We start from the raw sequence: 18,048 nt of genomic DNA, 5'->3' as shown, positions 1-18,048 counted from the left end.
TAAATCAACAGTGAAGCTGGGACGTATTAATATATATCGCCGCCTGTCCGCCTCGATGTCATATGTACTAACATATGCGGCTGGCATCCCGGTGATCGAGGACCCCTGCGATACCTGTAATGTGGTGTGCGGGGGTCTCCGTCACCTCCTGGGCGCCTCCTTCTCCCCTCAGGCCGGGAACAGTTCAGCGAGGCTGTCCCCGGCGCCGCCTCCTCCCCCCTGCAGCCGGAAGGACGCCCGGCGGCTTTACTAGGGGGAGGAAGGGTTTACCTTCCGGGTCCAGGAGGACCTGATGCAAGGTACGCCAGGGGGAGGCGGCGATAGAAGCCCATAGGCTTCTATAGGGTATCGCCACCCAAAGGTGGCAATACCCTGCCCTGCGGTAACGTGGCGTGGGGTTTTAGTAGATATGAAAATGCGCATTTTCGGGTTAGTACATCCCACCCTTAAGGGCCTGGCGAAATGCGGACAGTTGAATAGCTCCAGGCGCTCATCCCTGGAACTAAACAAAATAGCATTAAATTGAATTGCCCCCAAGGAGTTCAGTCATAAAGGGGAAATTTACTAAGATGGGAGTTTTATTTCACATGGGATGTTGCTACAGGCAACCAATTAGAATCTATTTCTTATTTATTTAGCACCTTCTAGAAGATAATAGATAGTATCTGATTGGTTGCCTATAGCAATATCCCAATAAAGCTCCCATCTTTGTAAATTCCCCCATAGTGTTGACTTTCAGGGGCAGATGTATGAAACAGTGATAAGGGAGAAGGGAGCCAGAGGAGAAGCCAAGGCAACCAATCAGCACTGAAGTAACATCTATAACTTGCATAATATAATATAATATTATACAGAGCAGCTGATTGGCTGCCATGGGCCACTCCTCCTCTGGCTCACTTCTCCTCCCTTATTACTGCTTCATACATCTACCCCACAGAATGTTTACATGAACAAAATGTAGATTGTCAAAATATTAATATGGACAATGGTAAAATGTCAGGCACAATGTTGACCCATTAAACCTTCTGAATGTGGACATTGTGTACCATACCGCAAAGAGAATTACATAAATATATATATAAAATGACAACATTATTAACATCAACCCTGTGTAAATAAGGGGTCTATATACTAAACATTGGAGAAAGATTAATACTGCTTTCACATAAAAAAAACGGGTCAGAGCAGGTTGTGCAAACGTTTCTTTAACCGGGTCAGAGCAAGTTTAACCCCTTTCACACTGCATGTTGTAAACGGTATATTACTGCTTAATTACCGTTTTTGTATCTTTCACATTGCACCCATTGTGAAAGGTCCAAAATGGTAATTAAGCAGTCATACCCCCTCTCCCCTGGTGCTTGCCAGCGCACTCACCAAAGCAAAGGTAACCCGCGGCATTAGAGCTGCAATGCTCAAGGGGTGACCCGAGGGCGGCAGCGACAGCCCCCCGTAATGCAGCACACAGCCAGCACCTACCTCCCTCCCCGGGCAGAAGCCCCACTCACCCACCAGCAGCACACGGTGGAACTACAGGAGCAGCGGGTCACCTAGAGCACCCGCTCTCGCGTGTCTGCCTGCAGCGGCGGTATCCGCACACAGCTGGATCTACCCCATTCTGAACTCTGGGCGGCCGCTGCCTTCACCCCCGCCGCTTCGACCTGCGGGAGCTGGGGCCGCGCAGCTGGGATGATTTCAAGGAGGAGCTGGAGGCCTGTTGGGAGCGCTCCCAGAGAGGCCGCTGCTCGGGTCCCCCCAACTCCCGCCCTCACCTCTCTGATGGAGACTCTGTCCGACTTCCAGTGGGACCAGTCGGACATCACCTCCCCGGCCAAGCTGATCGCCGCGGGGGAGCCTTTACAGGCCGACGCCCCCTCCGAGACCCCGGCCGTCACCGGGCCCAGGAACGCCGTCTTCCTGCTGTCTCCGTGTCCACTGTGACTGTGTACTGGCTGGACACGACAACTGGTCCAAGGTTCGCCCATTCAAGGGACCGCTGCCTCCCCAGCATTAGATGCCACTCTTGCCAGGTACCTGGGGAGGGTGTGGGAGACCCTGCGGTTCCAGGGGAAGGGGGGTACCCATCTTGCAAGGTGCGAGGGGGGGCGCACGAGATCCCGCTGGCCAGGTACCAGGGGAGGGGGGTCCAGTGTAGGGTCTAAAGTACCGGTTCAGACACGTTCACACTGCAGAAATAACGTGTCTGAACCGTGAAGGACCCTTCTTTTTAACCGTTTTGAATTACCGGTTCTCTTGAACCGGTAAGTTAAAACTGGCACTTTCACACTGCAGCTATAACCGTTTTGAAACGGTTAAAAATCTGCAATTTACCGTGTTATAGCTGCAGTGTGAAAGGGGTATAAGTGAATGGAATCCAAGTAGAAGCCAATCAGCTCCTAGCTGCCATGTTATAAGCAGTGTTTGAAAAATGACAGCTAGGAGCCAATTGGCTGATACTTTATCTCCGTCCTCTCTACAAGGGTTAGTAAATAGCCCTTAAGTTGTTTTTCAAGTTGAAGGTAGATTAAACCGCAAAAGCAGCAACAGACACAGTCCCAGAGGACAAGGGGCGGAGCTCCATCTGCGGAACCGGTACAAAGAAGAACCCGCCCATCCGATGAGTCATATACAATGCATTGTGGAAGTAATGCTTGTGTCGACCTTCCAACCTTAGGCAGGTCGACTTATTTCTTGTGTTGATCTAAGCCGTGTCGACTTTCAGTTGTCAACCTCATAGGTGTCAATCCATTGACCGTATACCATCAGTATACAATGCATGCTGTCTCCGACCAGACCCCTCCCACCAGCAGCTCACTGGGGTCTGCTGGGACAGCGATAGCAAACAGCCAGCAATGTTGTTGCCTGGCAGCTTGTGTCCAATGACTCCAGCAACCAATCAGAGCTCACTAAACACATATTAGTTGCTGGAGAGTACAGTGTGTTCAAAGGGCCTGATTCACACCTGTCAGCAAGTCATGTCATGCTGCGCTGCAGGTGGGGCAGACGTAACAGGTGCAGAGAGAGAGTTACATTTGGGTGGCGTGTTTCCAAACGGATATCTATATTGCAGTGTAAGACTAAAGCAGACAGTATTTACCCTGCACAGAAACAAAGTAACTCCCCCAAATCTAACACTCTCTGCACCTGTTACATCTGCCCCACCTGCAGTGCAGCATGGTTTTGTCCATCTGCAAAAGTTGCAACCTCGCTAACAGGTGTGTTACAGGCCCAAGGAACCAGCACTGGGGACACGTTAGTAGCCGCTCTACCGCGCCGGCCGACACGTCAGCCAATAATCCTGCAGAACGTGCGCAGCACTCGGGAGCCTGGGAAAAACGAGAGTTCACTTTAGGACAACGCCTACTTTTTGCATGAGCGTCCACAGCCCTAATGGTGCAACATTAGACGGAACAATGCACTTTCACTGGATGAGCCCTGATGACCTCAGACAGAACAATGATGCTTTTATCGTGCACATGACAAGGCCGGTGTTCTCCATAAGAGAATATCCAGCAAATGACGGATCGCCCGCCCTGCAGGATAATCATCCAAATTTAATTAGAGCTTATAGCACAAACATTCCTGCTCTGCGAGCGAGAGGCAGGGACAGTATGAGCAGCCTCAGGACCTGACCTCGCACTTCCCCGTCTCCTAATCAGAATAGGGCTGTGAAAGATCACACGCCCGTCACAAATACAGCCGCCCCGTCACTCTACCTCTAGCAGTAGGGCGGGGGCATTCTTTGCAGCCCATTTCCTGACGACTATAAAAGGGATCCAAAAAGTCTTCCTTTAAAAAAATAAAAATAAAAAAATTCTATACAGAGCATACAGTGTGTATCCATTAGGGGGCGCTATCTCCATGCACACACTGAGCCACTCGGACTTCAGTGAATAAGATTATAATGCAATTAGGATTTGGGGAGGATCCGCACAGTATAGAGATCATTAGAGCGGCAGAAAGCGGATGCCCACCTATGTATAAGGTAGCGGTCCATTTGGGCTCTGCACATGAATCTCAGGTGGCGATCTGCAATATGTAAAAGGTATAATATGGGGCTGTGCAGTATATTATAAATTGGTAGTGTGCACTACATACAGGTCATAGGTGAGCCTCCTGCATTATGGTATAGACTCAGGTCGTATATACAGGGGATGGGGGGGCTCTGCGATGCCACATATGACAGATGCTGGAGTGCAATTGGTGCTGCAGGGGCAGTGCACCGGGGCTCCTGAGGACTAAGGGCCCACTGCTGCCCCTACCACCCACTGTTTTTCCTTGTCATTCTCTGCCTCCCACCATCACCCCCTGCCATTTCCTTTTACCCGCTGCCTCTCCCTGTCACCCACTGCTGTGTTGCATATTGGGCCCAAATTATATTTTTGCACCTGGACCCACCAACCAAATGTTCCGCCACTGACACACACACACACACACACACACACACAATGTGTATGCAGAGCTCTCTAGCTCTCTCCAGTCTCATGGGTGTCCATTCTCTTACCCTGTAATCTCGGTATTGCTTTCCACATGTGCCAGAGCATTTAGCAGCAGTACAAGGTTCCCCCGGGGAACGCGGCCGGAGAGCTTTCTGGCTGTTGTTCTTTATTATCGGCTTCTGGCAGAACATTAGCGGAGCCCCTTCAGGATGATGCAGAACTCCAGCACACACGGAATCAGAGACACCTACCCCCAACCTCCTCCCCCCTCATCACACAGAGGACCAGGGTCCACATATCACCAATCACTACTCCTATTAGTACCGACGCAGGTGTCTTGACTGGAGTGGAATAAATAATAGATTCCTTCTGATACATATGGTAAGTAACGCAGCCCATACATCTAAAATCGGAGATTCCCAATGATCGACAATTTCATGGGGGATCAACACAATACTTACTACAGGTCACAAATTCCTGACTACAATCAATTTTGGGAATCTACGGATTGATACTGTCCGCCATGTTGGATTGTGCCAATTCCCCCGACGCAGGCATCGGCAGTACCGGCAATTGCCCCATTAAATCGCAGATATCTTGGCCCATAAACCTGATCCACAGATGGTTTTACTTTATATATGGGGGCTCCCATTAAGCAGAACATCTACTTAACATCAAAGACTAGGAGGTGGATTATGGATGGCCAATCGGTGGTCTCGAATTGATGCAGGATTGCCATGCCTGTATTAATATTGATCTTCCTCGCGATTGGATAATTTTTCTATACATGCCAAATTAGCGCTACCATTATAATTGTCTTTAATTCAAGGTTCATCGATGTTCCTGGTCATTTGTACAAGGAAAATGATGTCAACTCCAGGAAATGTTTTGTTTTAACCCTCTATACACTGTTACTAATTAACCGTGTTATATTATTTACACACAACAATTCTGTAAATAACCTCAACGTGCAAATTACAAAACACAAGTAAAAAAAGCAAAAATCACTAAAAATATAAAAAACAAGAACATAAAGAAATTCTGCACCGTACAAAGATGTCCCGGTCAAGGAACACAAATATATCCGAAATCTACACACTGACCTGTTCAGGAAGGCGTTTCCAAAAGCGTTCAGCTTTCTAAACGGTTTCTTGGGGTCCACCACTAAGGCGTTTCCTGGAATAACCCCTTCAACGTCGCCCTGCATCACCGCGATGAATGAATCCGTGGTGGGCTCGGGTCCGATCCGCATCCCGGGGAAATCCTGCTCCAGAAGGTATCTGAGGAGACAACATAAGTCCTGTGAGGGTCTCGTCCCGGTTTACAAGCATGCAATCATATCAGTAACCCCCGGTTACATCATTACATACATGGGGGGGGGAATGTATTCAAGTTTGGAAAGAGAAAGTACCCACCAATCAGCTCCTAGATGTCCCTTTCCAAACACAGCCCATAACATGGCATTTATGTGCGGACTGACCAACACTTTATCTCTCTCTACTTTACACCGGGCACCTTAGCGGTCCCAATCGCAGTTCATGTGATTAGTAAAAGCATTAAAAGGTAAACAAATAATAATTGGGAAAACCTGTGAAAAACTCATGTCGACATTTTCATGTGTTGACCATTGTCAAAATGTTATTAACATTAACCTAGTTCATGTTGACTTTTGGGGAAAATTTACTAAGATGTGAAATACACTTCACAGGTCATGTTGCTATGGGCAACCAATCAGAAGCTACTTCTTATTTCTTTTTCACCCTCTAGCATACCCTCCAACATGACCCATTCCATTAGGTACAAAATGCTCTGTTCCTGGACTTCCCTGTCAGTGGCAGTTACAGAGGTTGGACTCCAGCAGAGTCCAAAAATCCAAGAGTGGGGGTCACATCAACTGCCAGTGAGTCCAGAACAGTGATGATTGGAGTGGCATTAGGTGTGTCTCCCCTTTTTGAATACTGGACAGTGGTGCAGCCTCACCTCTGCAACTGCCACTGGTAAGGAAGTCTAGAAACAGAGCATTTTGTACCTAATGGAATGGGCCATGTTGGAGGGTATGCTCTAGGAGATAGTAGACAGGATCTGATTGGTTGCCCATGCAACATGACCTGTGAAGTGTATTTCACATCTTAGTAAATTTCCCCCTTGGTGTCTACGTATTGATGCTTTATCTAGACTTGGCTTGTCAGCCATCTGGATACCAATTGTAACAATGCTTCTACGGGTGCTATTGTGTGTGTACTATAAGCCTTGGTACCAACTCATCGGCTCCTAACAGTCATGTTACAGGCTGTGTTTGAAAAATGACCATTGGTACTTTATCTCTCCCCAGAAATTTAATATCTCCACGTCGCCTACTGTCGATTCCACATTACAGACGCTTCATGCGCTGGGTATAAAACCATTCCCTCTGAGATTTAATGCGCCGCTTGTACTGGATAAATGTCATTGTCACCATCGCTCCTCACCTCAATACAAGTAGCCTGCAGGCAGGCGCAGGTCTGGTATTAGATGGTGACACTGCACCCCAGCGAGGGCTGTGCTCCCCATACACCTGTTACAGGAGGAGGAGACTTGGTCAGCAGGAAAGCCCCAGTCAGCATTCCTGTGCATCTACCTCACAGCCGCTTACTTATAAACCGAGCACTGCAAACCCTGAGACACTACCTCATGTCAGCAGGTTAGAGTCCAACATACAATTACACTTATATACAGGTCTCCAGGCCTGGAAACAGTCTTGTGGAACCTGCAGCTAACAAGCTGCTGTATAAACATATGTCACATGATGCTGGCACTTTTAGTTCCACACAGACCGGCAGTTCCCAGAATGCCAGGCTTTGGTCTGAGAGCAGGGGTATTGTATAAGATTTGGGGCCAGATGCACTAAGCTTCAAAAGTAATAAAATAGAGAGCGATAAACAGCCAGCCAATCAGCTCCTGTCTGACATTTTTCAAACAGTCTGTGCCATGGCAGGAAGGAGCTGATTGGCTGGCTGTTTATCACTCTCCATTTTACCACTTTTGAAGCTTAGAGAATCTGGCCCTTGGGCTCTATGAGCAGAGATAGATATCATATCACAAACTTCACAATATAATATGTTTATATACACCAACACACCTAAGGTCGACATGCATTGTGTCGATTACTGAAGGTCAACATGGGCTAAGGTCGACACCTCAGAAGGTTGAAATGTTTTTTTTTAACCGAGAGGCGGAAATTCATGCTCTACAATCCACTAGGGCATAGAGAGAGAATTAAATAATGTACCAAGCGTAGCGAGGAACCCATGCCCAGTGCATGGCAAACGCGCACGAGCCATGAGAGGGGATGCAGTGGACCGATACGGTGTCCAAGTCGACTGACACTAGGGTATGTCTGCCATTCTTAGGTGTCGACCTAGTCACCTCCGACCAACAGTGGTTGACCGAGACATTGTCGACCTAGGGAGCAGATACCTGCTATGACACAGATGCTGATTTATCAGACGCAGTTTCCCAGGTATTAATATTTGGCTGCACCGCCAGTGAATGCCGTTTAGCTGGACTACCTCTGGCTAAGAACACAGGACTAATGCCAGGGAACACTAGGGAATAGCGATTCATTTAATAGGACACACAAACAAACAGAACGAGTGAAGGTTACACAAACAGCTCCGCAGCGCTCGCACCCTGAGGCTTAATTGTGTTGGCAAATATTTCCGCACAATTTCTGCAGCCAGAAAAACCCACGGCCTGTACTTCAGCTGGAAGCAGGAGATGTGTGTGTGTGTGTATGTATATATATATATATATATATATATATATATATATATATATATATATATATATATATATATATATATATATATATATATATATATATATATATATATATACACATACACACTAGGTGATTCATCGCGCCCTACGGGCGCTCTTCACACCGTCGTAAGGGGCTGCGCCCCCTTAATTCGTGAACATTTGTATATAAAAAAGATGGTTAGAATTGTATGAAAGATGGCCTGTATTGCAACTTGAGTTATAGGTGAAATGTGTTAAATAGAGAGCATATGATGTGGAAGGGGGTGTGTATTGTTTTGTTTAATTAAAAAGCGGTTACAGAGTAAGATGTACATTGATAGTGTGGATGGTACAGTGACATTTGTAGGTGTGAGGGGGGCTGTGTGTGCGTGTTGTTTAGGTGTGTGTGTGCAATAGTATAGTAGGGTGTTTCTGAGTCAGCGGCTCCCCACTGGTGGAGGTCACGACACAGGAAAACAGGAGGCTGGGTAGTGATAGGGGTGTGTGGGCATAAGGGGGACTAAAGAGGAGGGTGGTAGATACTGTGCAGCTTCTGCCAGTGGGTGAGGGTCCAGCGTGGCAGTACAGGAGTACAGGATGGTGGCCCTTAGTCAGTGTCTCCTCCTACTGGGTGGGAGTTCGGGTGCATGAGAGCAGGAGGCTGGGCTATGAGGCATGATAGGGGCATGTGGGCAAAACAGCGTCAGCGACTCCCCAGTGGTGGAAGGTTCAGGAGAGCAGGAAGCTGGGTAGTGATAGGGGTGTGTGAGTATACGGGGGACTAAAGAGGGGCTTAGGGGTGCTGCCGTGGGTGGATGCCGTGAATTGCGGGAGGGGGGGGGGGTGTGTGGGTACCGTGAATTGTGGGAGGGGCGCGGGGGTTGCAGTGAATCGCGGGAGGGTGGGTCGCGGGGGCGGGGGGTTGCCGCAATGACAGGAGGGGGGGTCAGGGGTGGGGAATCGCGGTAGGGGGGTTGTGGGGGGCACCGTGAACAGCGGGAGGGGGGGCCCGGGGGGTTGGCGCGAATCGTGGGAGGGGGGGGTCGCGGGGTGCCGCAATCGCAGGAGGGGGGGGGGGTGTGTCACGGGGTGGGGCAGCGAATCACGGGAGTCACCGGGGGTGCCGCGAATTGCGGGGGGTGTGCTGCAAATCGCGGGAGGGGGGTCGCGGGGGGTGCCGCGAATCGCCACAAGAAAAAAATCAACACAGAAAGTTCAACACATGTAAATGTTGACATAAGTGTGGCACTTCATCGGTGTCCATGTCGACACATGAGAATGAATATGAAAACATTAAAAAAGAGAAAAATAAATCTTCAAATCTCATGGCAACCTTTTTCATTGTCGACCATAGCCGTGCCAGTGTTTTGCATGTGCCATTTAATCCTGGGGTTGCCGTGAATCGCGCGCGGGGGAGGGAGGAGGTGAGGGGTGTCCGCAAATCACGGGAGGAGGGGTCGTGGGTGGATGCCGTGAATTGCGGGAGGGGGGGGTCGCGGGGGGGGGGGGTGGGTGGGGGGGGTGTGGGTGCCGCGAATTGTGGGAGGAGGGGGCGCGGGGGGTTGCAGTGAATCACGGGAGGGTGGGTCGCGGGGGCGGGGGGTTGCCGCAATGACAGGAGGGGGGTCAGGGGTGGGGAATCGCGGTAGGGGGGGTCGTAGGGGGCACCCTGAACCGCGGGAGGGGGGGCCCGGGGGGTTGGCGCGAATCGTGGGAGGGGGGTCGCGGGGTGCTGCGAATCGCAGGAGGGGGGGGTGTCACGGGGTGTGGCCGCGAATCGCGGGAGTCACCGGGGGTGCCGCGAATTGCGGGGGGTGTGCTGCAAATCGCGGGAGGGGGGTCGCCGCGAATTGCCATAAGAAAAAATCAACACAGAAAGGTCAACACATGTAAATGTTGACATAAGTGTGGCACTTCATTGGTGTCCATGTCGACACATGAGAATGAATATGAAAACATTGAAAAAGTGAAAAATAAATCTTGTCAACCTTTTTCATTGTCGACCATAGCCATGTCAGTGTTTTGCATGTGCCATTAAATCGTGGGGATGCCGTGAATGGGGAGGGGGGGGGGGGGAGGGAGGGAGGGAGGTGCATACCTCCCAACATGACCCTCTCCAGGAGGGACACATTGCTCTGTTTCTGGACATTCTTCTTAATTTATGGATTACCATCACCTGTGCTTAAACACCTTTCTTATCAATTACCCTGTTTAAAACAGGTGATGACAATCATAAATTAAGATGGAAGTCCACAACCCAGCGTTACAGCTCCAGACACACTTTGAGTGACAGATGTAGCCAGATAATGCATACTTGAGCATCTAAGTAAGTATTGGGGCAGGGTACGGAACCCTGCCGACAGGGTTAGGGGTTCAGTAGCGTGTGCGTCTGCTGCACAAATGGGGTTGCGACTGCAAGTGCGTCTCATGCACAATAAAGGAGGCATTTGCCAGAGCTCCATGATACATACTGGCAAATGCATCCATTTCAAATCCCCACTATCCACGCCAGCCCGAAGCGTGGTGAGTGCAGCTAGCCCTGCGAAGGGGCGCGTTACGCGTCCTCTTAACCTGTTCATACCCCGACTATCCATGTTGGTGTGGAGTTGATTTTATAAAGCGTGGCAAGCGCAGCAAGGGGACACGGATTACTTCACATGTATTCCACGCCCGCTCGCCACGCTTCGGGCACTCCAACTCCACACTGAAGTGGATAGTGGGGGTATGAACAGGTCGGGAGGACACGTATGCTCGCCATGCTTCGGGCTGGCGTGGATAGTGGGGGTGTTTCAGGAACACATTCACACCTGTCATCACAGGTGGGTTAAAATGGTCAATGGTTCCCACATAATGTAATAAGCGCTGACTGACTACGCTAACTGCGTAAGCTCCGGCTGGCCATGAACACGACGCTGATACTAACAGGGACGCCTGACTGACTACTTGGGTAGTTTCACGGCGGCAGCTTAAGCTATGCTGTTAGCTTAGCCCAACGGCCGCGAGAACACTACGCTAACTACGTAACTGCCGCCATGAAACTACACAAGTACCACCACTACTACTACTCCTCTTAGAATTTAAGGGGGGACAACAGCAGGTATCTCTGGCTTCGGCTGTGGTCCCTCCATTTCGGACAATAGCAGCCCCACAGATTTCTATGGGAACTGCAAGACTGTCAGATTTACCAAATTCCAGGATGTCAAGAACACGGCAGGTATACTCAGCGGGAGGCTTGTACCAAGTACATTAGACCTAAGGTACATACATACTGTATGAAAATGTGATGACATCATTTCTATCAGCAGTCAGTTTTATTATATAGATTATTAACCCTTTGAGTCCCAATTTTTTTTTTTTTTTTTTAAATAGGTATGGAAATTGGCAAGCTAAATTTTTATCCATCATAATGGCCTGTAACCTTATATAGGAAATATAATATTTTTTCACACAACATTTTTTAATTGAATTTATATAACAAATGGGAGCAACGCTGGCATTTTTTGCGGATATTCTGAACATCTCTCACAGAGGTGTTGCCACTTAAAGGGTTAAATATTTTGTGATACTGACAGGGTGTGCTCACCCAGTGCTGTATATCTGTCCACTGTGTCGACAGGTACCTCTGTGTTAACACTATGAGCAGGAGCTGAATATCTCTACTCATGTACTGGTACAGCACTCTGCCCCCAACTCTGACGCACACGCTTAGTTTATGTCCAACCAGATTAATATACGGAAATGTAGATTTGTTTTGCTAAAACTCCTGTCTCTGGCAGTAGAATGACTTCCGCACATTTCCACATTCAGCGTTCTCTAGAATTCTGTACATATTATAGCCTTTTCCACGTGAGCGCGCACTGACCCGGGATTTTTGTCAGTGGAAATGGTGACCAGGTAAAAATTCCGGGTCTAGTGAGACAAGCAGGGTTTTTAGCAGGTTTGACGACCGAGGCAGGGGAGGCGGTCATTGTGCCGGTGACTCCCACTGACAGTCACGCCCCCTGCCGATGCCTGCCCATTGCTGACCAGCCTGCCAGTGCCCACAACCCTGATTCCCTGCTTTTCTGGGTTTCCCTTTTCAGCGGAATAAAAAGGGATCAACCTGGGAAAACAGGGTTAGTGAATTTGGGGGCCATGGAGGGGAGTGCCAGATGTACTAAGCTTGACAGTGATAAATTGGAGAGTGATAAATAACCAGTCAGCTCCTGACACACCACAAGCGGTTTAAAAAATGACAGTTAGAAGCTGATTTGTTGGTGCTTTATCACTCTCCATTTTATCACTTTTCAAAGCTTAGTACATCTCACCCGAACAGGGAAAATCTCGAGTTGATCTGCCACCGAGCATAACACGTTGAGCTCCCCCCCCCCCCCCCCCATAAAAGGTGAGAGGCAGCATCTCTAAAGCTGTGTACACACGGGTGCGATAGGGGCTGAAATCGCTGGGAATATGGTCGCTGGCAACCATATTGCCAGTGATGGGAGTGTGCCACGGGGATAAAATCGCCAGGGTGTGCGCTCCCGTTTTCAGCCCCATTCTAATGCTCCTGCGACCAGCTGATTACCTCTGTGGCACCGCCCGGCAGAGGTTCCTTCTCATCAGCGACCATATCTGGTCCTTAATGAAAAGGAGAAACTGAGCAATATATCTCCCCCATGTGTATGGGGCTTTATTATAGAGGATGCTACCAATGACATTTCCTGTATTCCATCAAAAGGTAAAGAGAATTTCCATCCTCCCCAGTTCCCCAGTATGGCGCTGCTTGGCTCTATGACTACAAAGTATAACCCATGCAGGGCCCTTGGCCTCCCGTCCCTGGGCAAGCGTCTCCACAACATTACTCCCGCCTTGTGAAGTTACGCTCCAGGCACCATAACAGAGCCCCCACACACTCCCATGATGTTGTGTCCCTGAAGTGTATCGGACATGTTTACAGTAGATCAGATTTACCCAGCTCCACAAAGCTTGGCCCCCCGATAATTACTAAATGAGAGAGGGACAAAGGGTTAAGTGCAAAAACAAAAAAGCTTATTACAGGACCTGACCTCCATTGTATGGGTGAGACTGAGGAGGATCCCAGTAATCCTGGAAGGATCCCCATTTAACATCACTGACACCGAGGATTACACTGGATGGGAGTAGACGTACTAAAAATTCCAAAAGGTTACCATAGAATGGTCACCCATAGTAACCAATCGGATTCTAGATACCTGGGTGGGAATTGTAATAGGATGAGAGATCGGTAAGAAATCTCCAGGTTTTTTTTTTTTTATTAAAGCGTCAATCAATCATTTACACTGCAAAACCAGTTTGATTTTGCAGTGTAAATGATTGCTGCTTTAAAAAAAACAACAACAAAAAAAACCCTGGAGATTTATTACCAAATCTCTCACTTTCTGGATCTCTCATCCTATTACATTTCACCCCTTGTTCCAGACTGATTGCAAGTATCTGATTGTATTCAACATCTACACTTTTACTTTGCTTAAGTTTCAGTAAATCTACACCAATGTGTTAAGGGCCCCATACATCAGCAATTAATTGTGACAATTTTCAGATATGGAGATGATTGCCACAATTAATTTTAGATGTGTGGGCTCCCCCTTTTGGCAATCCCAATCAATAATTAATAGGGATCGCCAATCGATGGCTTAATCAGGTTTTTAAACATGCTTAATAATCTGGTATTATCTGCGGATCTTTTTTATATGTGTGGGCATTCCCAATTTGTCTTCTTCATCTATTTACATTATGAACAGCTGAAATGACAATCGATTGGGCAATTTCCAGATATGAAGATGCAATCTTTAGATGGAAAAATCTGCCGATCACTGAAATAAATCTGTAATGTGTGGGCAAGTCAGATAGATTGCAAAAATCCATTTATCTGACCAAAAAATCCCTGTATCTGGAAATCCATAAATTGTGATTGCTGATGTATGGGGCCCATTACAGGTGAGGTGCCTGCAATCTTGGCCTTTTATCTACCAACGTGTTTAAATAACCTCTGCAGTATTCTGAGTCAGCCATTTTGAGCTCAAAAGAGTGTATTGCCTAGCGATTTTCCTATATAGTGTAACCTGCGTAACGATGCCGCTGCAGTCCAAGCGGTGCCTTGGGGTACCTGGCACTGCTGGGTGCAGGGTTTCCTCAAATTGCATGCTGTCTGGCCGTCTGGGTGGAATCTGCTGAAAAGTGCCCTCCAAAAATGTCCGCCACCTGGGAGGAGACAGTTGCTAGCGGTCCTAATGGACCAACTACCAACTGTCAAGTGAGCGCAGAACGTACAATGCACCCTTGTACACCTGCAAGCAAGAAACCGCTGGCAACTAGCATGTAGATGGGGGGGCAAACTTTCAAGCCTCTGTGCGAGCAGGGCCCTCCAACCTCTAAGACTGTCTGCCATTACCCAGTCTTGTTTTATCACTGTTGTTTCCAATTGTAAAGCGCAACAGAATATTCCGCACCATGAGCCTGATTCAGACCTGATCACCGAGCTACGAATCTTCAGAGTCCAGCGATCAGGTAAAAGCTGCTGCGCCAGAGATCACCCCACCCCTGTACATGGCTGCGAATACATTCACAGAAGTGCACACAGGGAAAACCAGTTGCAATCACTCACTTTCGAATGTTTCCCCCGCCCCTGTTCGCAGCACTGAGTCTCGATGGCGCAGCGGTGGCCGTGGGAAGGAGGCCGCTGCTGATGTCAGCAGCTCTTCCTCCCAATGGCTGGGCAACGCCTGCGTTTTCCGGGGCACTCCAAGAATATACCAGTGTGCCACCCCCAAACGGCCGGCGCCTGTCACTCAACTTGCAAACGGCCAGCCAGCAATGGCTATGTTCGCACGGATTGCTCGTGCATGCACACTGCGGACCACATGCAAAAATCTACAGGGCTGAATCAGGCCCTATACCATAAAATGTTAAAAAATGACAATAGTGATAGTTTTTTCACATGTAGGTCATAACTGACAGATATTACAAACATCACAGGTCAGACAATACAAAACACATTGTAACCATAGTACAGCGGATATTTGAGACTTCATATTCATTTCAAATCATTTACCTGCCCTTTTGACTCCTGTTTAACATAAATAAAACCTTTTTAATATGGCGGAGTCTTTTTTATGCCAGTTCTCTCCAATGGACCCTCACGCTTTGATGCAAACTTAATTTTTTAAATAAAAATCATGACCCAATTAAATTTCACCCATTATAAATGTCGATGTTTTGTATAATTGCCATCTGATACAGTAGGTATAAATGACTGAAATAAAAATGTATTTGATTCTGTGTATCGGACCTCCTGGCTCCTACCTGATGAAGGTGGTCTTCCCGGTGGAATACTGTCCCACCAGCAGGATCATGGGTTTATTATCAAAATCGGCATCTTCCAGGGCCGGCGAATGGAACTCATGGAACTTGTAGTACTCTTCCAGGGGCAGAAGCTTGGTTTTGTACAGTTTCTTCAGCCCTTCGCTGACAGTCTGGAAAACCTCAGGGTCCTTCTTCCGGTCATCAGTGCCCAGCCAGCTGAACATTGTGGATGCACTGGACTAGCAGAATGCCAATGCTGCTGCAGGGATCTGAGTGGCAGACAGCACACCTGGGTACCAGCAACGCTTCTCTACAGTGCAGAGAGGTCGGTGTGCGAGCTCCAGTGATGCAGGAAGGAACTGATGCAGCTTAGACAGCTGATTGCAGAGGTTACAGAGTCTTCTATTCCCTCTCCTGCTGCAAAGTATGAGCCCAGAAATGCAACATCAGACAATGATCATGTCCACATGCAAAGGGGAGAATGCTTTCCTTTAATGCACAATGCAGAGCAATGCTCCTCTGCACAGCTGATGGGATGCCAGGGAAAGGAGGATGCACAGATGCACACTAGCCCTTTCCAGCTGGATTTAAATGCCAGCAGCCCAGGAAACTGGTCTATGCCGGAAGTTCCCGACTCCTGGCAAAGGCGGCCCAGCTGTGAGCATTGGGAGAAGCCGAACTGGGCGGGGCCAAGCTTGTAGGTGTTGTCACATGAGCTTCTGAGCATTGCAGAGACCCAGTTCTGGCTTCAGCTGGGCTCCGGCAGCCGCCTGCGTGTGCGGCGCTGCCATCTAGTGGCTGCACACGGTAATGCTGGTCACCTTTCCCCAGGCTAAATATAGCAGGGGGCTATAAATAAATGGTGACCTCATACCTTATTTTCTTACCAATTTCCAACGCCCGTGCGGATTGAGGCCATGTCTGCAAGTATAATTATTGTTATTAACATTTTATTAGCAGCAGGAAGATCTGATTCACATGCAGTATTGCTTTACATTAACAGATGAATATAGGTTTTGGAAGATAAACAGTTATTGCTAAATTCAGGCCTTCTAGCAAATTATTAATTATTATTATTACTAATTATTATTAATATTTATTTATTATCATTAATAATGAAAAATAATAATGGGGCAGTACGGACGGTGTAAAGGTTAGCATTACTGCCTCGTAGCAATGAGATCATGTGTTCAATTCCCACCATGTGCAGAGCTTGTTTATTCTCCCCCGACATATGTGTATCTGGCACCGTGGGAGCATATGTGTATCTGGCAATGTGGGGGAATATCTGGCACTGTGGGGGCATATGTTTAATGGGCATCACATATTATTATTTTATTATTATAATTTTATTTATAAGGCACCACAAGTGTTTCGCAGCGCCGTACAAAGGAACAATACAGGGAGACAAAACTTGGCATAACATTGAATAAATAACAAAAATACAGTACAAATAAAGAGCGCCACAGATCAATACACATTACAGCTTAAATGTAAGTAGTGAGGACTCAATCAACATACAACTAGAGGCTTGAGGCCAATGATGGAGATGAGTATGCAGACGAAGATGGTCACTGAGTGTTTGAGTATAGGAGAGCTGTGAGTGAAATGTGAAGAGAAGTGGGCTTTGACAACAGGAGAGAAGAGGGCCCTGCTCGGAGGAGCTTACAATCTAGTAGGAAGGGGAGACAGACAGATTACAAGAGGTGCAAGCGAGTGGGTGGTGGTTAGATAGCAGGATGTAAACAGGCAAGGGGTCGGAGAACCAGCTGGTTTATGCAGTGGAAGGGTACGCTTTGATGAATAGGTGAGTTTTCAGTGCCCGTTTGCATACCTCCCAACTTCTGACATCCCCGAGGCGAGACATAGCTGCTGCGCGCCGTAGGCGTCGAAATTTCGGGGCGTGGCCTAATTCTGGGGGCGTGGTCGATACTCGCGGCTCTCCCATGAGGCCACGCCCCCAATTTGCCGCTATGGGGGCATGACCCAGCGGCTCTGTGAGCCTCTAGCCATGCCCCCAGCACCCTGGCTGTGGGAATAGACGCTGTGCGCATGCGCACAGCGTTTATTCCCCGCTGCTTAGCAGCAGACAGGGGGGACTCCCAACAGCCCCCCCTCACCGCGGGACACTGCCGGCCGTGGGAGGGACAGCGGGACAGGCCCTGATAATCGGGACTGTCCCGCTATAATCGGGACTGTTGGGAGGTATGCATTTGAAGCTTTGCAAGGTCGGGGAGAGTCTAATGGAGCGAGGGAGAGCGTTCCACTGAAGGGGTGCAGCACGGGCAAAGTCCTGTACTCTAGCATGGGAAGCAGTGATCAGGGTGGAGGAGAGACGACAGTCGTCAGCCGACAGTAGAGGGCGGGAGGGTGTATGAATGGAGATGAGGTTAGAGATATATGGAGCAATGGAATTAGAGATGGCCCTGTATGTGAGTGTGAGGTGTTTGAAGAGGATTCTGTAGGGGAATGGAAGCCAGTGCAGATTTTGTTGAAGGGGAGTAGCAGAGTT

The 18,048-nt window shown here is 48.4% G+C and overlaps 1 protein-coding gene across 1 annotated transcript in view; it reads right to left on the bottom strand.

Moving 5' to 3' along the window:
• Nucleotides 1-16,185, bottom strand: part of EHD3 (EH domain containing 3) — a 44,717-nt gene extending 28,532 nt beyond the window's left edge. The window contains exons 1-2 of the mRNA XM_083175512.1: nucleotides 15,537-16,185; nucleotides 5,540-5,716 (exon numbers count right to left, since the gene is read on the bottom strand). Of these exons, the coding sequence (XP_083031638.1) occupies nucleotides 5,540-5,716; nucleotides 15,537-15,760 (401 nt within the window). The 5' untranslated portion in view covers nucleotides 15,761-16,185. The remainder of the gene's footprint in view (nucleotides 1-5,539; nucleotides 5,717-15,536) is intronic.
• Between the last annotated feature and the right edge of the window lie 1,863 nt (nucleotides 16,186-18,048).

The sequence above is a fragment of the Crinia signifera genome, chromosome 3 (assembly GCF_055691185.1).
Source record: "Crinia signifera chromosome 3, ASM5569118v1, whole genome shotgun sequence".
Taxonomy (NCBI): domain Eukaryota; kingdom Metazoa; phylum Chordata; class Amphibia; order Anura; family Myobatrachidae; genus Crinia; species Crinia signifera.
This window is presented reverse-complemented; position numbering and strand designations above follow the sequence as displayed.